Source organism: Pan troglodytes, chromosome 3 (assembly GCF_028858775.2).
Source record: "Pan troglodytes isolate AG18354 chromosome 3, NHGRI_mPanTro3-v2.0_pri, whole genome shotgun sequence".
Classification (NCBI taxonomy): Eukaryota; Metazoa; Chordata; class Mammalia; order Primates; family Hominidae; genus Pan; species Pan troglodytes.
This window is the reverse complement of record NC_072401.2, coordinates 3,355,389-3,377,885: the sequence shown is the minus strand read 5'-3', so window position 1 is coordinate 3,377,885 and position 22,497 is coordinate 3,355,389. Positions and strand designations below refer to the sequence as shown.

The following is a 22,497-nucleotide window of genomic DNA, read 5'->3' as shown; positions in this document are numbered from 1 at the left end:
GGAACTGCAAAAGTACTAAAGGAAAGATGGATTGGTTTGTAAAAATAATCTTGGAATAAATGTGTCCTTCCTACAGATAACACAAAGCTCAGAAGCTAACCAGGAAAAGACTGATATATTTGTCTCTATAAAAATACTAAAACTGGCCGGGCGCGGGTGGCTCACGCCTGTAATCCCAGCACTTTGGGAGGCCGAGGCGGGCGGATCACGAGGTCAGGAGATCGAGACCATCCTGGCTAACACGGTGAAACCCCGTCTCTACTAAAAATACAAAAAATTAGCCGGGCGTGGTAGCGGGTGCCTGTACTCCCAGCTACTCGGGAGGCTGAGGCAGGAGAATGGCGTGAACCCGGGAGGCGGAGCTTGCAGTGAGCCGAGATCATGCCACTTCACTCCAGCCTGGGCGACAGAGCGAGACTCCGTCTCAAAAAAAAAAAATACTAAAACTTCTGTATGAGAAAAAGACACTGAGGGCCAGGCGCGGTGGCTCAGGTCTGTAATCCCAGCACTTTGGGAGGCTGAGGTGGGCGGATCACAAGGGCAAGAAATTGAGACCACCCTGGCCAATCTGGTGAAACCTAGTCTCTACTAAAAATACAAAAATTAGCCGGGCGTGGTGGTGGGCACCTGTAGTCCCAGCTACTTGGGAGGCTGAGGCAGGGAATCACTTGAACCTGGGAGGCGGAGCTTGCAGTGAGCCGAGATCACGCCATTGCACTCCAGCCTAGCGACAGAGCGAGACTCTGTCTCAAAAAAAAAAAAAAAAAAAAGGATAACACCTTTTATATATAAAGAACTTTTATAAATGAACTAGAAAAGAAAAAGGAAACATTGAAAAAAAATGGAAATGTTCTACCCCATCCATAATCGAGAAAAGAAACCATTTTTCAAATTGCAGTTTAGCAAATATTAAAAATACTGATAACAACCAGTATTAGCAAAGGCATGGCAAAGAAAATTTGTTACATACTGTTGACAGAAAGGTAAATTGATACAATCTTTTTGGGGGTGATTTAGCAATATCAAAATTTTAAATGCATGTACCCTTTGAACTGAAAATTCTATTGTTAAAAAATACAGCTATGATTGCTCTATAGACATGATTCTATATCTGACTTCTTTTTTTTTTTTTTTTTTTTTTGAGACGGAGTCTTGTTCTGTCACCCAGGCTGCAGTGCAGTGGTGGGATCTCGGCTCACTGCAAGCTCCCCGGGTTCACACCATTCTCCTGCCTCAGCTTCCCAAGTAGCTGGGACTACAGGCGCCCGCCACCTCGCCCGGCTAATTTTTTTGTATTTTTAGTAGAGACGGAGTTTCCCCGTGTTAGCCAGGATGGTCTCGATCTCCTGATCTCGTGATCCGCCCACCTCAGTCTCCCAAAGTGCTGGGATTACGGGCATGAGCCACCACACCCGGCCTTCTGTATCTGACTCCTTAGGCTCATGTTAGGACCTGTAGCTAACTCTCATTCTTTACAGTTGCAGAGTATTCTGTTACACTGATATACCATATTTTTATTTGACTAATCCTTTCCTGAAGATCATTAGAAATTTTTCTTTTCTTTTTTCTTTCTTTCCCTCATTTATTTTTTTTTCTCAAGACAGGTTTCACTATGTTGCCCAGGCTAGACTCAACCTCTTGGGCTCAAGGGATCCTCCTGCCTCAGCCTCCCAAGTAGCTGCACCTACAGGTATGTGCCACCATGCCTGGCTCAATAATTTTTTTTTTTTTTTTGAGACAGAGTCTTGCTCTGTTCCCCAGGCTGGAGTGCAGTGGCGTGATTTCGGCTCACTGCAAGCTCCGCCTCCCGGTTTCACGTCATTCTCCTGCCTCAGCCTCCCAAGCAGCTGGGATTACACACACCCGTCACCGCACCCAGCTAATTTTTTTTGTATTTTTAGTAGAGACGGGGTTTCACCGTGGTCTCGATCTCCTGACCTCGTGATCCGCCCACCTCGGCCTCCCAAAGTGCCGGGATTACAGGTGTGAGCCACCGCGCCCGGCCTGGCTCAATAATTTTTTAAAACGTGCATAGAAAACTGTCTGGAAGGCTACTAAACAATACTTAACAGTGTTTCTTCTAGAGACAATAATTGGCTCGGTCATAGGGAGAGGAATTTTTACTTTTTCTTCAGTAATGTATAGAACAATGAGTATATATATTACTTGTAAAAAATGTTTCTAATGGGCACCGGGCATAGTGGCTCACACCTGTAATCCCAGCACTTTGGGAGGCCAAGGTGGGCAGATTGCTTGAGCTCAGGAGTTTAAGACCAGCCTGGGCAACATGGTGAGACCCCACCTCTATAAAAAATATATATTTTTAATGAAAAAGTCAACAGCCAACTTTATAACTGCAGATCAAAAAATCTAAAGGATTTTTTTTCCTGAGAGGAATGATGAAGATATAAGGAGAATTTATCATAAAATGTTTGAAACAAACATGGAACTCAAGAAAGAATAACATCTAATGAATGGTATCATGCCAGATGTACCATCCAAGCATTAGTAGGCACTATTTACTCACCAATGGAATGTCTAAGCTCACTGCACTGGCTGACAGGAGGCAGTGTCAGTATCTCCCTCCATTTTTTACTACGACCACTTTTTTTGCCATATCCTCCTGAATTTGGGAGAAAAAAGGCAATTTCCTTTAACAGTCAGAAATATCCAATTATAACAACTACTTCCACCAATATATCTTAACATTTCTGTTTGAGTGGTTTGGGTACCTATCATGAATAAAAATACACGCTTATAATAATTTGTCTTATCTGGAAAGCTGCTTGATGAAGTATAAAATTCCCAAGGGATGCAATCTGTCACTAGCTCTGCCATTTAGAAGCCATGGTGAGCCTCAGTTTCCAAATCTGTAAACAAGATCTAACATGACATATTGTTCAGGGCTGCTTAAAAGTATTTATCAAAGAAATATTTATTGAGCATCTACTATGTACCAAAAACCTTCAAAGCACTAGGCATACGATGGTAAAAAAGACCAAGTCCCTCCCTCGCATTCTAAGTGAGGGAGTGATATGGTTTGGCTCTGTGTCCCCACCCAAATCTCATCTCAAATTATAATACCCACATGTCGAGGGAGGGACCGGGTGGGAGTCCCGTGATTGGATCGTGGGGACGGATTCCCCACGCTGTCCTGCGATAATGAGGGAGTTCTCATGAGATCTGATGGTTTTAAAAGTGGCAGTTTCCCTTGTGCTCTCTCTCTCCCTCTCTCTCTCCTGCCACCATGTAAGACATGCCTTGCTTCCCCTTCGCTTTTCACCATGATTGTAAGTTTCCTGAGGCCCCTCTAGCCATGCAGAACTGTGAGTCAATTAAACCTCTTTTATTTATAAATTACCCAGTCTCAGGTAGTATCTTCACAGCAGTGTGAAAATGGACTAATACAGGGAGACAGGTGCACAAATCAGATAATGATAAGAGATAAGAAAAAAATGCTAATCATATAGTGATAAATATGAAACAAAATCAAGCAGGGTAAAGGTGGAAGGTGCTGTTTTGACTAAAGTAGGATCAGAGAAGACCTCCCTACAGGGGTCACATTTAGGTAGAGGCCTGAAGGATGTGAGTGGCAGAGTCTTGGCAAGTGCTGGGAGAAGAGCATCCCATGGTGAAACCAGAATGATGGAAAAGGCTACACTATAATACTTCAGAAAGATCTTTTAAACAAGCACCATTTTTTCTTTAATTCAACTCAGAGAAATGAGCATCTTCAATCTCAAGCCTTCTGGGCAGCTAAAATTTTACTGAATTTTATCCAGAAGAACATAATGGTTTAGGCTGGGTGACTAAGACTCCAGGACCATTTGGAAGAATTAGGAAACCAGGGCAAAAGCCACATTTCCTTGGGAGATGATGAGCTCTGGGGCATAAATACGGTGAGTGTGGAAAATTGTAAAAGATAGACATTTGGAAGATGGGTAGACTGGGATGAGCTCAGAAGAGGCTCGGCTAGAGATACAGACTTGATATCTGCAAAAAAGAAAACCACCAAAGATGCAAGAGCTTCTTCCTCAGCCTTAGTTTTGCTCTTCTACTCCCCCTACTCAATATTTCAACTGAGATCATGAGCTCTGGACTCATGTCCCACACCACAAGATGTCCAGAGCACCTGGCGTTCAACATGTTCACCTTAGACTCATAATCTTCCCCCTCAAATCCAGTCCACATTTTTCCTTTTTGTTAAGATTTGTTTATTTAATAAACATGTAACAACCACCTGCCAATGCCAGAGAATATGTCAAGTGCTGTGTCAGTGACAGCCATGTCCTATGCCACTGAAGGGTGGGGAAAGGGGGACCTGTTCCTCCTGTCCCTTCACAGAGAACACAGACACTCATTCCAGAGAAGCAGTAGGCACTGAAAAAAGGCTATCATCTTTGGTTATGGGTTATTTTTTTCAGGGTTATTGCTGGTTCTCCCTTCAGTTGAAGTAAGAACTGTTCTTTGGGATATGCCATTTTTATCTGACCTCTTAAAGGAGTACAGAGCTGAGCTGTCACTTGCCTGATGCAGTATTTTGCCCTCTAGATTCCACAAGTGGAAAACAAGCATGATCTACAAGTGTCCTGAGACATGGCTTACATCTTCAGTGGTGCTTCTGTGCCCAAGCTGCTGAATCATTGAGCAGAGAACAAGTCCCTCTTGGTCTTATTCATATTTCACTATCTCTGCTTTCTCTTGGTCCCTGGCTTCTCCCAACTTTATACTACTCAAGTAACTAGCAAGAAACATGGCAGTCTGGCTGCTATGTCCTTCCTTTCCTAAGCCTGACACTGCCTGTAGGCTTAGAACCAGTGCTTCCACCTTCCCAGGATCCAAGCAGCGAGGCAGGCAGGGCCTGGATGAGGTGGTGCTGGCAGCAGTGGCCAGTGCCGGTGGAAGCCAGGAACAGGTGGGAGCCCCACCCCCTTCCAGGTTGGTGGGGCAGGAGCCCCACACTACTGGGAGCAGCTGCAGCCACCCAGCCACAGCTGCTGACCTGGGCATCCCTGTGCTCTCTGGAGCCCAGGAAGCCCCCCTGCCCCTGCAGGCTCAGAAGTGCCTGTTCCCACTGACTGGCCTCTCACTGCTCCTGGCACCTGCTCCAATTTTGGATCAAAGTTGTGGCTGAGCCCAGGCACTGTCGCAACCCAGCCAGGTGTGTGCACGATAGGGGCGGTGCTGACACACCAGCCACCTGCCGCCTCAGCCCCCTCCAGACTTTGGACACCAATGAGCATGGCAGGGAGGCCAAGGCGTGGCTGAGTTCAGCTCAGTGCAGGCCAGGGCACACAAACAGCCAGGGCACCATGAACAAGGGCAGGAGGCAGACAGGCTCCTGGGTAGAAAGGGGCAGGGTCCCCAGTGAAACCTCACCTTCAAGCCAGGGATAGACTGAAGCCTGACGGCTGGGCTGCCAGTTCTGCAGACTGGAGTGAGAACTTATGGTGGTTTTTCTGGGCCCGCCCACAGACCAATCAGCCTGCACTTCCTCCCTTCTGAAGCTTATAAAAACCCCAGACTCAGCCAGACTTGGGCAGAAAACAGGACAACCTGCCTGCAGAGAGGTGCTACCCACTGTGGGTCTCCTTTCCACTGAGGGCTGTATACTCATCAGGACAACCTGCCTGCAGATAGGAGCTACCCACTCCAGGTCTCCTCTCCTCTGAGGGCTGCACAGACGACAGGATGATCTGCCTGCAGAAAGGAGCTACCCATTTTGGGTCTCCTGAGAGCTGTACTCAATAAAGCACCTCTTCTCCTTGCTTACCCTCCAGTTGTCTGTGTACCTCATTCTTCCTGGACATGGGACAAGAACTTGGGACCCACTGAATGGCAGGACTGAAAGAGCTGTAATACAAACAGGCTGAAGCACACCCCCCAACTCACCACGTTGTGGGTGATGAGAAAGAGAGAAGAGAGGAGATAAGAGCTGTGGCCCCTTGGTGAGCCGAGACTTAGGACCTCCCCCAGCCAAGGCTGTGACACCCTCTTTGAAGCTCTGTGGTTCCTGAAGTCTCCAAGCTTCTGGGCGCCACCACATTCCCTGGCACCCACAGTGGCAGCTGCTTGCAGTACGCTTGGTCTAGCCACAGCCACAGCAGGTAACCAGCACCTGTGCCTGGAGCTGCCCACTCTGCCACAGCTGGCATGCCTGGCTGTGCCCAATGGCCAGACCCCACACTCATTTGCTCATGCAACACTTGCTGCTCTGCACCTGGCTTGCCCTTGGCAGGCATGGGATCTGGACCAGTAGTGAAAGACAAGCACAGCCTGCCAGGCCAAGTGGGTGGAAGGAGCCCAGTGGGCCAAGTGGGTGGAAGGAGCCCAGTAAAGCCCAGTAAAGCCACCACTGGCCACAGAAGTCTCCAGCTGGTGAAGTGACACCCTAAGGATCCTGTGACAGTGGCACAGCCGCTTAGCCCCAGTGGGTTTGTGTTCATGGGTACGTGGCACTGACGGTGGGGTAGGGTGGCAACAAGAGGTAGGCTGGATGCATTACCCAGGACTAGCCTGTCAGGCAAGAGGTGAGCTGTTCTGCTTCTCACAGATGGGCCCAAGGAAGACAAGGCTTCCAGTGAGTCCCTGTGCCTCATCTAGGTGCTGTTCTGGGGTATTTGCACATTGAGATCTCAGCATCTAGTAGGCTTGTTGTGGAGATTAAATAGGATAACTTGTATAGAAAGGTACCAGGCCCATGAGTGGGGTTCAGTGTTCCTTCCCTTCCCCTTTAGGGTATGTTTCCTACATCGACAGAAGATTCCCACTGAAGACCGGTTCCCGGGTTCCCATCTTGGATGATGAGGGAAACAAGTCAAGGTGCTAGGCTTTCCTCTTCATCCTGGCTGCTGCCACTCCCAGCAAGCTCCAGGCAGTGAAGGCTCCAGAGAGGCTGGGTGGCCATGGCAGCCCCAGTCATCTTTCCATACTGTGAATCCTGGCTAACAAATTATTTATTCAGAAGACATCTGCTGTCCATGTCCAGTGTGCCAGGCACTGTCCAGGCTCTGGGTACCCTGTGGAGGGTCAGGCAGCTGGTCCTAACAGGATGAAAGCACTCTTGTCAGACCCAAAGAAACTTGGAACTGGGAAGGCACAAAGAAGGGTTCTTGCTTACATGTCTGAGATAAGAACCATCAGGAGGAGTGTCTAAAATAACCCCACAAGAAATTCTTTCACATCCTTCATGCATTTCATGCTTTTCACAACCTACATTTGGCACATATGCAGGTATTTCTGAGACCAGGTACACTGGACCATTTTTTTTCTTTTTTGAGATAGGGTCTTGCTCTGTCACCCAGGCTAGAATGCAGAATGCAAGGCTCACTGCAGCCTTGACTTCCTGGACTCAAGAGATCCAGCTACCTCAGCCTCCTCAGCAGCTGGGACCACAAGCATGCACCACCACATATGGATATTTTTTGGGGGGGGGTAGGGGGACGGAGTTTCACTCTTGTTGCCCAGGCTGGAGTGCAATGGTGTGATCTTGGCTCACCACAACCTCCGCCTACTGGGTTCAAGCGATTCTCCTGGCTCAGCCTCCCGAGTAGCTGGGATTACAGGCATGTGCCACCACGCCCGGCTAATTTTGTATCTTTAGTAGAGACAGGGTTTCTCCATGTTGGTCAGGCTGGTCTCAAACTCCTGACCTCAGGTGATCCACCCGCCTCGGCATCCCCAAAGTGCTGGGATTACAGGCGTGAGCCACCGTGCCTGGCCACTCTTTTTTTTTTTTTTTGAGACAGAGTCTCCCTCTGTCACTCACCTCTGTCACTCAGGTTGGAGTGCAGTGGCACCATCTCAGATGATTGCAACCTCCACCTCCTGGGTTCAGGTGATTCTCCCGCTTTAGCCTCCAGAATAGCTGGGATTGCAGGCGCCTGCCCCACCAGGTAATTTGTGGGGTTTTTTTTGTTTTTTTTTTTTTTTGAGAGGGAGTCTCGTTCTGTTGCCCAGGCTGGAGAGCAATGGCGCAATCTCGGCTCACTGCAAGCTCCACTTCCTGGGTTCACACCATTCTCCTGCCTCAGCCTCCCAAGTAGGTGGGACTATAGGCACCCATCACCATGCCTGGCTAATTTTTTTGTATTTACAGACGGTGTTTCACCACGTTAACCAGGATGGTCTCGATCTCCTGACCTCATGATCCGCCTGCCTCGGCCTCCCAAAGTGCTGGGATTACAGGCATGAGCCACTGTGCCTGGCCACACATGGCTATTTTTTTAAAAAGCTTTTGTAGAGATCTTGCCATGTTGCCCAAGCTAGTCTCAGACCCCTGGGCCCAATCGACCCTCCTGCCTCAGCCTCCCAAATGACTGGGATTACAAGCATGAGCCACCTTGCCTGGCCTGGACTTTTTTAGGACGGCAGCAATTGAGATAAGACGCTCTTGAAAGAACACCTGCCCCCTAGTGGCATCTCCACCACAGAACTGATGGCAACTGCGATTTTGAGCCTCTGGAACCAGTGAACTCTGTTTCCAGGCAGCTTATGTGAACCTCTCCCTGTCTGCCAAATAAAAGCTTCCTCTTCCTTTCCCCTTTTCGGGTGCACCTGTGGCTCGCCATGGCTGTGCATCCCAAATTATAATCCTCTTTGCTTACTCCCTAATTCATTCATTAAATTCGGAGATATTTTTCTCTGATATCTTTTTTTAGATTGACAATAGAATCGATTAGCTCAATTATAGAATCCTATCAGACCAAGTTTTTAAAAGATTCTTAAAAACTTAGCATATTATCAATTAGCTTAATGTGTGAAGCCACAGTCTATGAGATAACCAAGAACCTTCTACATAAAGTAATTTTAAAGATGAAAGTTTTTTTCCCTTTTTCTTCCCACTCAATATGGATCTTTAGGATAGATTAATACAGCAACTGACTTTTAGGAATTTCTATAAAACCTAGTTTATTCTCAATTTTAGCTGTAAAAAAGAAGGAAAATATTTTATTGTCAAAAGAGATACAGTCAGGACACCAAAGGCTCATGTTACAAAAGAAAAAATAGGCAAAATGAACTTCATAAGCCCATGGAATGGGGGAAAACATTTGCACATTATATATCTGATAAGGGATTAGTAATCAGAATATATAGTGAACTCCTAATAGTCACAACAGAGCTGCTGCTGGGAAGTGGCGGCCCAATGAGGGACATTTCCCAGTCCCCTGTGGGGAGGGGGGCCATCTGACTGTGATCTGGACAACAGAATGGGGACAGAAGTGTTTATGCCACTTCCACGCCTGGCCTGGAAGAATCTGCCACATGGTTCTCTGCTCTCTCGCTTCTTTGTTTGGTAGATGGACCGAGATCCACAGGAGGATCTTGGGAGCCATGTGCTGATGACTCAGAACTTCCGCCAGCCTGGAATCCTCAATGACTGCACGAAGCACAGTCTACTCACCCACTCCCTCCCTGACCGCCCTCAACATGGCTTTTATGGAAATGAAAAATAAATTCTATTCTCATTGCTCCACAAACAACAGAGATTTTAAGGTTTACCTGTTACAGCAGCAAGTATCAGTTTAACTGATACAGATGTCAGTATCTAGAGGGAAATATTAACCCAATAAAAAACCCTGGGTAAACGGATGGTCTAGCAGTAGGTGTAGCAGCCGGAGCTCTGCGTTATTCAGTAGCAGCAACACATTTAGTTCAGTGTTGTCTGTGATGATAACTCAAGAGGCAGCACACACAGACCAAGTGCTTAGAGAGCCCCACGCTCTAGCAAACAGGTCAAACAGCAGTAGTATGCGCTGTTACTCATCACACTGAGGAAGGTATTTTGCTGGGGAAGGGAGCTCAAGCAAGAATTGCTGGCTTTGTAAGCAGCAATTTAAAAAAAGTGCAAACAGACCAGAAATTTGGGCCTTTAGAGAGTATGAAAGGCCGCCTGTTCCTGGACCCCCAAACAGTGGAAAATAAGACTGGAAAAGGCTTTGAAGGACAAAAGCAGATAAAAACTCACCTCTGTGCAACAAGCAGATCAGGGGTGTGGTTTTCCCGCCCATACTGCTGCCTCAAGACAGCCCCCAACTAATCTGGGGAGTAGAGACTTGAAAGAAAGAAAATTCGGCCGGGTGCGGTGGCTCGCGCCTGTCATCCCAGCACTTTGGGAGGCCGGGGTGGACAGATCACCTGAGGTCGGCAGTTCGAGACCAGCCTGACCAACATGGAGGAACCCTGTCTCTATTAAAAATACAAAATTAGCCGGATGTGGTGTCATGTGCCTGCAATCCCAGCTACTTGGGAGGCTGAGGCGGGAGAATCACTTGAACCTGGAAGCGGAGGTTGTGGTGAGCTGAGATCGTGCCGTTGCACTCCAGCCTGGGCAACAAGAGCAAAACTCTGTATCAAACAAAAAAAGAAGAAAGAAAGAAAGAAAGAAAGAAAGAAAGGAAATTCAAGCTTGAGAATGTGTCTAGGAAAGAATGGTGGGTGCAACTACTGGCACATGGAACTGGCTGGAAGTAAACATATCATCAAAGGACAAAATTACATCAAATTTCAAGTTGGAATCTAGTTGGCTTTTATTTGCAATGCTGGAATTGGGCAACACCTCCTTCTAAAAAACAGAATGCAGCCTGGGCAACATAGTGAGACCCCATCTCTACAAAAAAAAATTAGTCAGGCATGGTAGTGTGCACCTGTAGTCCCAGCTACTCAGGAGGCTGAGGTGGGAGGATCACTGGAGCCTAGGAGGTCAAGGCTGCAGTGAGCCGTGACTGAGCCACTGCATTCCAGCCTGAGCAACAGACAAGAGCCTGTGAAAGAGAGGAAAAAAAAACAAGGAAGAAGGGAAGGAGGGAGGGAGGGAAAGAGAGAGAAAGAGAGAAAGAGAAAGAAAACAATGAGTGTTTCAATGAGCTAAACAGAGGAGTTTGGTTTTATAGGCAGAAAAGGGCTGAAGCAAGCAGACACAGAGAACAAAAAGCAGACTAGTCCTTTCAGAGTTACTTCCCTTGCTCCTTGCCCCTTGCAAAGGTTGAAGCAGAGGGGACCTCCTTATCATGCTGGCTAAAACCAGCCTGTTTGGGGATTTGGCTACCATATATCTCTCCTGATTTCTCCGAAGGTCAAACAACTTTCAGCATGGTGACAGGGAACTTTAGCAGGACTGACTCCATTTTGGTTTGATTTTTGGGGCCTAGTATAGGGGCTCAGTACAAACCAATGGCCACCTATAAATTTAGCTTAACAAGATCAAAAGCTGACTATGTTTCTGAGAGAAGTATAGTGCTGAAGAACTTGGATCCAGGATGAAGACAGCCTTGAACTGCTTGTGCCTTGAAACAACCTTCAAGCCCACAAACTTAAATCCGTAGAAGTGGGTCTGCAAAGCTCTGCACTGCTCCAGAAACCTGTGGAGGTATCATCTGTCTGTCCATGTTAGCCGGCTCAAGGAGGAAAATGTCCTGGGGGTGGAGCCATGGGACACAGTGAACACAGGTGAGGGCAGAACTGGGCGCTAATCAAGGAATGTTCCCCACCCGCACAGGGCCCTTTTGCTGACGGGCCAGTGTCTACTGAGGGCTCCCTGCTCCTCCTTTTCTAAAAGGGAATTTCTACAATAGTCACCCTGCCTCTGCTCCCCCACGGTATATTAGGTATGAGGAGGGAAGATCATTTGGTTCTTTATGTAGGCTGCAGAATCCTGAGGAGCCACGTCTGGCCCTCATGGAGGAAACAGAGCAGAGGTCTTTCTGGTCTTTTTTTGAGACAGAGTCTCGCTCTGTCGCCAGGCTGGAATGCAGTGGCGTGATCTTGGCTCACTGCAACCTCCACCTCCCAGGTTCAAGCGATTCTCCTGCCTCAGCCTCCCAAGTAGCTGGGACTACAGGTGCACGCAACCATGCCCAGCTAATTTTTGTATTTTTGGTAGAGACACGGTTTCACCATGTTGGCCAGGATGGTCTCGATCTCCTGACCTCATGATCCATCTGCCTCAGCCTCCCAAAGTGCTGGGATTACAGGCGTGAGCCACCACGCCCGGCCTCATTCTGGTCTTGGAAGGGAGATTAGGATACCTGTAAGGGAAGAAGGCTGTGCATGGATATTTGGTGGCTAGAGGGCAGACATGGCACAGAGAGCCAGCTGTCCTATGCCGACTCAAGACGCACTCCCATTATGCAGAGTCGTTGCCAGGAAGTGGCTGCCCAGCTAGTACTTCTGTGGCTCGGCCCCCTTTGCAGTTAAAAGTGGCCATGTGACGGAGCAATGTATAAAACAGGTGTACCACTCGGGTGACAGGTGCACCAAAATTTCAGAAATCACCATTAGAGAACTTTTCCAGGCAACCAGAACACCACCTGTTTCCCCAAAACTATCGGAATAAAAAACAACCAAAAACGGGTGTACCCACTTCCAGGGTTGGACCATAAAGCCCTCCTGTCTGATCCTCCACATTACCTGAGCTAAGTACTTTCCTCCATGACTGTCAGCTTCTCAGAAGGAGATATTCATCTGTTTTTATTCATCCCTGTATCCCTAGAGCCAAGCTTAGTGCCTGGCACACAATAAACCGTTTTTGAGTGAAACTGAAGTAACTGGCACCGTCGTTGAGATAGTATAAAGAGGGCACTGAGATATAAAGCCCAGGTCTGGCTGGCTCCAAAGCCCATGATCTTAACTACTATTCATACATTCATTCATTCATTCAACAAATATTTACTGAGCATCTAATGTGTGCCAGGAACTGTTCTAGGCATGAAAAATACAGCAGTGAGCAAAGCAAATAAAACTTCCTCCTCTTATAAAGCTTAATTTTAGGGAGAAAGCCCGACGAACAAAGTACAAGTAAAATATACAGTATATGAGATAATAATAAGTGCTATGGGAAAAAATAAAGGAAGAAAAATAAAGAGTAAATGAGAGCCGGGTGTGGTGGTGTGTATCTATAATCCCGGCTACTAGGGAGGCTTAGGTGGGCTCGCTTGAGCCCAGGAGTCCAAGGCCAGCCTGGGCAACATAGCGAGACCCTGTCTCCAAGGAAAAAAAGAGTGAATGAGGGAAGGGGTAGTGGTCAGGAAATTCCTCAGGTGAGAGAACAAGCCCCGTAAGAAAAAATTCTCAAGAGACAGAGGAAACCGTGTGGAGGCAGAGTGAGAGAGGGCGGATGAGGTTGGGGCGGCGGTCTTAAGGCCACTGCAGAGACTACGGCTTTCACTCTGAGCTGTCTGGGAAGCCATGAAGAGAGTTCAGAGGAGGGGCCGACACAATCTGGCTTAAATTTTAATAGGACCACTCTGGCTGCTGTGCTGAGAATGCGCTGTCAGGGGGAAAAGGCAGAAGCTGACCATGGTGTTCCAGGTGAGATGCTGACGGCTTGAGCCAAGTGACAGCAGTGGAGGAGGTGAGAAAAGGTCGGATTCTGATGCGTTTTGAGTTGAGGGCTGAACACTCTGTCCAAGGATTGAGTGTGGGGGTGTCAGTAAGTCAAGTGCAGCTACATGAGCATTAACTGAGGTGCAGATGGAAACATCGGGGTGCTGGGGTTGAGTATTTGGGGTCTGGTACAGGCTCTTTCTCGTACCAATGAGGCTTCCATACAGCGATGTCAGGTAGGCAGGAGCACAGTGAGCTGCAAGTTGAGTGGAGAGGCCCAGCCTGCAGGCGTGAACTGGTGACAGGAGCTTCTTTCAAGCCATAGTACCACAAGATCACAAGGGAATAAGTGTGGATAGAGAAGGCGAGAAGCCCCTGGACAAAGACAGGGGACATTTGGTATTAAAAGATCTAGAAGATAAGGGGGGACCAGCCAAGCCATCTGAGGCAAGCAGCGGAACAGGAAGGGTGATGATGCAGAACACGCTCACGGAAGAAAGCATGATGTGCCACGTCAGTGCAGCCCACGGGAGCAGCGAGACAAGCACCAAGAACTGATGCCTGGGATGTGGCAAGGGTGGCTTTGGTGAGGTGGTGGAGGTGAGGACTCAGCACCCGGCATCTAACTGATCCCACACTTGTTTGAAGAGTAAATAACAAGGCCAGGTGCAGTGGCTCACACCTGTAATCCCAGCACTTTGTGAGGCTAAGTTGGGCAGATCACTTGGGTTCAGGAGTTTAAAACCAGCCTGGGCAACATGGTGAAACCCCATCTCTACAAAAAATACAAACATTAGCTGGGGATGGCGGTGTACACCTGTAGTCTTAGCTACTCGGGACGCTGAGGCAGGAGAATTGCTCGAGCCCGGGAGGTGGAGACTGCAGAGAACCGAGATCGTGCCGCTGCACTCCAGCCTGGGTGACAGAGTGAGACCCTGTCTCAAAAAAAAATTTTTTTAAGAGTAAATAACAAACACACACAGCGGTGCACACACTGTGCACCTCTCAACACAGGACTCCCCCTCCGCCCCCGCCACATATGACTAGACCTGGTGGGGCATGAAGCACACACTGCACACTGCAGCTACAAAAGGTCCCCTGGCTTGGTCTAAGGGACAGAGTGACACAGGTTAAAGAGAGAGACAGAAGAAAGGGGCCCTCCCCGCAGGTTTGGGGCACACGTGCTGGTGAACCCTAGCACCACTCTACCTCTCATTCAGCTGTCCTCAGTTCCAAAAGTCTCCACTGGCACAGCACAGCAGTCTGGTTCCACGCCCCCGCTGTTTGGCCCGGGCCCGGTCATACTCAAAGGTGGGCCAGCTATGCTGTCGATACTACATAAAGACAAGGAGGCCAGAAGGTGAAGAACCAGGCAGAGCATGATGAGTCGTGGGGCCATGGCGAGGTCAACGGTGGTCGGCAGGGCCACAGGCATTTCAAAGGAGGACCATCCACAGACACTAAAGTCTGGGCAGCATACTGGGGTGAAAACTGTCAGAGGATTCCTCTTAAGTTTTTGAGGTCCCCAAAAGCAGGCAGTAAAGTGGGGCCACAGTGTTTGAAGGCCCAGGGATCCCCTCTATGGGCTGCCTTCATCTGTTTCAGAGGTACATGTTACAGGTTGAATTCGTCCCACCCTAAAAAACGTATGTTAGAGTTCTATTCCCCAGTTAGCCCCTAACCCTCAGACAGTGATCTTATTTGGAGATAGGGTCTTTATAGAGACAATTAAGTTAAAATTAGGTCATTAGGGTGGGCCCTAATCCAACATGATTGGTATCCTTATAAAAATGGAAAATTGGACACAGACACGCCCACAGAGGGCACGCCACGTGAAGATGAAGACAGATCAGAATGATGCACCTCCAAGCCAGGGGACACCAGAGACTGCCAGCGAGTCAGCAGAGGCTGGGAGAGAGGCCTGCGACAGATTCTTCCTCACAGCCCACAGAAGGAACCAGTTCCACTCACAACTTGATCTTGCACTCCGGCCTCCAAGACTGTGAGACAATAAATGTCTGTTGCGGGAGACATCAGGTTTGTATCACTTTGTTACACAGCCCTAGCAAACTCACACAATACTGTCCTCCCCCCTTTCTTCTTCCTGCTATTCCTGCCAAGTTTCTTTTCCTTGCATTTTTGGGCCACTTCTGCTTCAGATCCAGGCATACCTAGCGTGTTCATTTCCTCGTCCTTATTCATTCATTCATCCATCAGGTATTTATTGAGAACCTACTATAGGCCACAACATTATGCAAATGACCTCAGAGAAGCATATAAAGGGCTTCATGAGGTGCTGACAGTCCTCTGGCCAATGAAGCAAGCAAAGCTGGGCAAAAGGTGCTGAAACAAGCATGAAGAATCCTACAGATTATTTTGTTTGAGGTAAAGGTAGCAAAGCACAAAAATGTAACATGAGACTATTAATTTGTATTTTGGAAGTAATTTGCATAACAATTAACCACATATTTACTGGAGACTGAATATTGTTACCAAATTAGTCTTTATGACCATGACATAAATGTTAATAAGCGACTTTGCACACATATGTACAAAATACCGTAAATGTTTCTGCTAAAAAGTAACTTAAGAAAGCCCTAATTCTAGAGTTTTTTGAGGAGCTTTAATAAAGCCAAAATGATTTTGACTGTATCATTTTTCTTTAAGGTAACTATTGCCTAATTTGGGTCAAAATATAAAGCTCAAGAACATTCTTTTGGCCAGGCGCGGTGGCTCACACCTGTAATCCCAGCACTTTGGGAGGCCGAGGCGGGCAGATCACAAGGTCAGGAGATCGAGACCATCCTGGCCAACACGGTGAAACTCCATCTCTACTAAAAATGCAAAAAAATTAGCCAGGCGTGGTGGCGTGTGCCTGTAGTCCCAGCTGCTGGGGAGGCTGAGACAGGAGAATGGCGTGAACCTGGGAGGCAGAGCTTGCAGTGAGCTGAGATCACGCCACTACACTCCAGCCTGGGCGACAGAGCGAGACTCTGTCCCCCCAAAAAAAAAATAACATTCTTTTTTTTTTTTTTTTTTGAGATGGAGTCTCACCCTGTTGCCAGGTTGGAGTGCAGTGGCACAATCTCGGCTCACTGCAACCTCCACCTCCCAGGTTCAAGTGATTCTCCCGCCTCAGCCTCCCGAGTAGCTCGGACTACAGGCTCGCGCCACCATGCCTGGCTAACTTTTGTATTTTTAGTAGAGACGGGGTTTCACCATGTTGGCCAGGATGGTCTCGATACCTGGACCTCGTGATCCGCCCGCCTTGGCCTCCCAAAGTGCTGGGATTACAGGCATGAGCCACCGTGCCTGGCCAAGAATATTATTTTATAGTATCAGTGGTATAGATATTTTTGGTCCTAAAGTAGCATAAAGCCACTAAACCCAATATTTGGTTCACTGACCAAGAAATAAAAATCCTGATTTAAAGCCATTATAATCTAGATAGACAAAGTAGAAAATATAAGAAAACCAAACTGACCTGGTTGCTAATAACCTGGCTGATTGATAGCATCCCAAATTAGCTGTACCATAATGATAGTAACAGACGGTAGACATTATTGCTTAGGGAAAATGGGGTAACCTTTTGTTGGCAGAGAAATAATTTGGCTGACTACTACATAGATTACTTCAAATATCTGACAGATAAGAAATAGTAAGTTTATAACTCTTTCTAGAAAACTTGATCTTACATGCTGTTGAAAATTCTAATAGGCCGGGTGTAGTGGTTCACCCTGTAATCCAAGCACTTTGGGAGGCTGAAGTGGAAGGGTAGGATCACTTGAGTCCAGGGGTTCCAGACTAGCCTGGGCAACATAGTGAGACCCCATCTCCACAAAAACCACAAAATTATCTGTGCATGGCAGTGCATGCCTGTGGTCCCAGCCACTTGGGAGTCTGAGACAGGAGGACTGCTTGGCCCCGGAGTTCAAGGCTTTGAGGCTTCAGTAGCTATGATTTCCCCACCTGCACTCCAGCAGGGCAACAGAGTGAGACCCTGTCTCTAAAAAAGAAAAAAGGCTGGGCACCGTGGCTCACGCCTGTAAATCCTAGCACTTTGGGAGGCCGAGGTGGGCGGATCACCTGAGGTTGGGAGTTCGAGACCAGCCTGACCAACATGGAAAAACCCCATCTTTACTAAAAATACAAAATTAGCCGGGCGTGGTACTGCATGCCTGTAATCCCAGCTACTTGGGAGGCTGAGGCAGGAGAATCGCTTGAACCCAGGAGGCGGAGGTTGCGGTGAGCCGAGATTGTGCCATTGCACTCCAGCCTGGGCAACAAGAGCGAAACTCTCTTAAAAAAAAAAAAAAAGAAAAGAAAAGAAAAGAAAAGAAAATTTGGCCAGGCACAGTGGCTCACACCTGGAATCCCAACAATTTGGAAGGGCAAGGCGGGTGGATCATTTGAGGTCAGGAATTCAAGACTAGAAAGAGCAGTCTTTTAATTTCCTCAGCTAGGGAATTTCAAAGGCAACTTTGAGGATTCTCTGCAATCGCTCCTCTATCCAGTGTCTTCTACCTTCAGCATCTCTCTGATCTCTTCTTTCCTCTCCGTTCTCCTAGCTACCCCTCTGGCCCTAGCGCATATGGCCTATGCCTGCTTACTATGTCATGTAAACAGGCCTTTGCAATGGCCCTTTGTTGGTTTCTTCTGCAGCCCTTCCCTTACTTCTCCCCGATGGTGTATGTCTTGGTGGGACTGTCAGTCCAGCTGCCTGATTCCCCCTTAGCCACGGATGCAGGAAGGGGGCCAGAGCCAAGCCAGCCAATTGCTGCTCTCTCCCAGGATTAAGAATCTGAAATTCATGAGGCAAAATCAGATAAATAAAATAAAAAGATACCTGCTCTGTCACAGGAGTGACCGTGGAGACCTGATTATCAATCAGCAGCCCCCCATCTAAAACCATCCGAAACTGCAACTACCAATGCCACCTGGGCGCTTCCTACCCCCATCCCTGCTGCAGTCTCCCGTGGCACTCACTGCTTGCTAATATGCCACATGTCTTATTTATGTGTCTCGAGACTGCCTCCCCTGTAAGAATGTGGTCTCCAGAATGGCAGGAATTTCTGAACATAGTGTTTATTGCTATAGGAACAGCACCTGGAACATTCTGAGCACACATCTGCCAAATGAATGCATGCATGAATGAATGAGTCCCAGCTCCTGTTCTTTCCAGACTGATTATTAGGTTCTTACTTTGATTCTTTGAGCTACCCAATACCTTCTCCATAAATTTCCTATTTGCTTAAGTTAGCAAAAGTTCTAGGGAGGAAGCCTCAGTAAGAGACAACATTAATAATAACAGGTATATTAACCATGCTGCAGGTGTTAAAGAAACTGCTCAATAACACCGCAGCCTGAAATCAGAACAGAATTGCAATATATAAGACCAAAACCCACATTAAATGCATGTATTACATATTCCTCTCTGCATTTGTTTTCAATTTCTCCAAGAGATAAGACGGTGTTAAAGTCTCCTCAGAAGTATGATGTGAAATAATTTAAGCTTATTTAAAACATAATAAGTTGCTTAACAAATAATATTATACAGGGAAAAAATCCTAAATTAAAAAAAAAAAACAAAAACAGGCCGGGCACAGTGGCTCACGCCTGTAATCCCAGTACTTTGGGAGGCTGAGGCGGGTGGATCACCTGTGATCGGGAGTTCGAGACCAGCCTGACCAACATGGAGAAACCCCCGTCTCTACTAAAAATACAAAATTAGCCAGGCATAATGGTGCATGTCTGTAATCCCGGCTACTCGGGAGACTGAGGCAGGAGAATTTCTTGAACCCGGGAGGCAGAGGTTGCAGTGAGCCGAGATCGCGATTGCGCCATTGCACTCCAGCCTGGGCAACAAGAGCAAAACAACGCCTCAAAAAAAAAATTGTTTTTATATTTATTAACAATATGATCTATGAACCTATGAATTATATCAAGGAAAAAAAAATAAAACAAAACACCAACAAAAACCCAATACGGGCTGGGTGCAGTGGCTCATGCCTGTAATCCCAGCACTTTGGGAGGCTGAGGTGGGCGAATCACTTGAGGTCAGGAGTTCAAGACTAGCCTGGCCAACATGGCAAAACCTTGTCTCTACTAAAAATACAAAAAATTAGCCGGGAATGGTGAGTGCCTGTAGTCCCAGCTACTTGGGAGGCTGAGGCAAGAGAATCACTTGAACCCAGGAGGCAGAGGTTGCAATGAGCTGAGATCATACCACTGCACTCCAGCCTGGGCGACAGAGTGAGACTCTGTCTCAAAACAAAACGAAACAAAATAAGACCAAACCAATATGATCATTTCACACTTCCTTCGTGTCCCTGGCAGAGTGACACACAAACGCTTTCAGTGCAGCATCATCTGCCAACATTCCTGAAAGGAAAAGGCTCTAACAATCTTCTGTTTAGACCATCTTAGTCTGTTCAAGCTGCTCTAACAGAATACTATAAACTGAGTAGCTTATAAATTGCAGAAATATATTTCTCACAGTTCTGGAAGCTAAAAAGTCCAAGATCAAGACAGATTTGGTGTCTGGTGAGGGCCCACTTTCTGATTCATAGCTGGCACCTTCTTTCTGTGTCCTTCACATGGTAGAAGGAATGAGGGGTGTCTCTCTAGTTTCTTTTATAAAGGCACTAATACCATTCATGAGGGTTCCACTCTCATGACCCAATCACCTCCCAAATGCCCCACCTCCTAATTCCATCCCCTTCGTAGTGAAGATTTCAACATAAGAATTTTGGGGGAACACAAATATTCAGACCATAGCAGGGACCAGAGAGGGAGGGGGGATTGAGACTGACTGATTCTATTTGAAATAAATCCAGGAAATGACTGGACTCACTAATAATATTAAATCAACATTGCGCTTCTCAGGACCAGAATATAACTCTTGTGCTACGTTCATTCATTTCAAAGGTTAATTTTCTAGTATATGAGCCAGTGAAGCTAAACAAGGAGCTGTCCATGAAGTTATGTGTCCAAGAAGACACCTCCTGGTACTTCCTGGGAGATACTTTAAAGTAACAAACACAGTCATCAACTTGGGGAAAAGCCCTAAATTATAACCAATACTCAGCATGTATCCATGTATTTCTAATATTATATATTCAACTTCTCTAACCATTAATCAAGCTATACATAATGACGCTTTCTGACCACAGGAGCAAATACTCTCACTCAATGGGGACAGGCCTCATAATCACACTACTGTGAAGTTAATATGAGATATTTCAGGGAAAAAATTAAAACTTTCTTTTTTTTTTTTTTGAGATGGAGTCTTGCTCTGTCACTCAGGCTGGAGTGCAGTGGCACAATCTTGGCTCACTGCAAGCTCTGCCTCCAGGGTTCACGCCATTCTCCTGCCTCAGCCTCCCATGTAAGCTGGGACTACAGGCGCCAGCCACCACGCCCGGCTAATTTTTGTATTTTTAGTAGAGACAGGGTTTCACCATGTTAGCCAGGATGGTCTCAATCTCCTGACCTTGTGATCCGCCCGCCTCGGCCTCCAAAAGTGCTGGGATTACAGCTGTGAGCCACCGTGCCCGGCCAAAACTTTCATTTTTCAAACTATCACTGTGGGCTTAGGTTTTGTGACAGAATCTGGTTTTATGTTATTTAGCATTTATAGAGCACTTATATTTATCTCATTATCTAATCTCTGCAGCATTATAAGGAAGGCGGCTTGGTATAATTCCTTTTTGTAAATTACATGCAGATAGGAAGGTAGTGTAAAAAGAAAACTGGCTTAGCTTCAATCTGACTTCCACTAAGGATGATTCTCTTCCATAACCTATTTGGAGTTCACAGTGAGGGATAAGAGGCACAGTCAAATGCTCCACTGAAAATGGCTGCTGAGAACGCATACTGCTCTGGGACTCCCTGATTGTCTTAAGGGAAAAATATCCCATTCTCTTCCCACCCATTCTCAGTTCTTCTATTCAAAATAGTGTGAGTTGGTGCACAAAAATACTGAGAAGATGAAGTCTTTGTTTTAGACTTTTTTAAAGAGATGGTCTTGCTGTGTTTTGCCCAGGCTGGACTCTGCTGGGCCCAAGTGAGCCTTCCACCTCAGCTTCCAGAGTAGCTGGGACTACAAGCGTGGCCGCCACCTTCGGCTCCAGACTGTCCTTTAAATATGCATCGCCGGCTGCTGTGGCATCTTCAGTCGGCATTTACCCTGTCCTGGAGCACAGTCCGAGCAGAGCTGCTCCATCACGCAAGGAAACAGAGGAAATCAGCAATTCCGTAAGAGTGACGGGGTGTGAAGAACTACCGTGGCTAGCACGGGGACTTGAGGTCCGAGGCTCTATCGCCAGCTCTCTTGAGACGCAGGCAAGGGAGACATGAGGTCCGAGACAGAGGATTGCACAGAGGATTGTGGGGGTCTCCCGCTGAAGAGCTGGACCAACTGATGCTTTTGTGGCGGGATGCAGAGGACTAGAGAGACCAGCATGGGTGAAAACAGGAGGATATTTATTTTAAGGTACGCACCAGCCCAGTGGATTCACATCCAAAAAGCTGAGCCTTGAACAAAGACTGAGCAGGATTTTTATAAGCAAACTTACAGAAGCAAAACAAAGGCAGTTAATCATATAATGACAGGTCACATAATCTATAGCATAACTGATGACTTGGCATAACTTGTGGCCTTGCATAGCTGGTAGCCTTGTAGCTGCGTCGAAAGAAAAAACCAAGAACTGGCTAAACACAGACATTTGTCCTCTTTTTTTTTTTTTTTCTTCACCCCTGCTCTGGAAGGGGGGTGTCTGGAGCCTATTCCTTTGGATTCGACTTCTCAAACAGAATCAGCGTTATCTTATAACTGTCCTTAAAGTGAGCTTGCTAAGCAAAAGAAAACGTGTTCTTCTTTTCTTTTTAACCCTTGCCTTGCCACATTCTGGGCCTTGGCTTTTTCTTTTCTTGGAGTGAATGAATGCAGTACTTATTATTATTTTTAAATTTCTGCCTCACTTTAATAATGATAAAAGGCTGAATTTTTGCCAACTTGTCCATCTGTGACCACGTCGTGCTAAAGCACACTTGACACACCATAGAGCCTCAGATCAAACCTCAAAACCAAGCAGCTATGTTAAAAATAACATTGCCCTACAATCATTATCGGAAGGTTCTCGCCCAGAGTAGTTCCCAGGCTGCTATTCTTTG

The 22,497-nt window shown here is 46.9% G+C and overlaps 1 protein-coding gene across 19 annotated transcripts in view; it reads right to left on the bottom strand.

Annotated features, from left to right (window-relative positions):
- GRK4 (G protein-coupled receptor kinase 4) overlaps nt 1–22,497 on the bottom strand; it is a 74,998-nt gene that overhangs the window by 51,512 nt on the left and 989 nt on the right. For 12 of the 19 annotated variants that reach the window (XM_063808602.1, XM_001152424.8, XM_054682702.2 and 9 more), the window contains one exon: nt 2,528–2,623. The exons of 5 other annotated variants lie outside the window; for them this stretch is intronic. In XM_063808602.1, coding sequence (XP_063664672.1) covers nt 2,528–2,623 — 96 coding nt within the window. Of the gene's footprint in view, nt 1–2,527; nt 2,624–14,532; nt 14,658–22,497 lie in introns of those variants that run through there. 2 more of the 19 variants (XM_063808604.1, XM_054682707.2) reach the window with 2 other exon arrangements.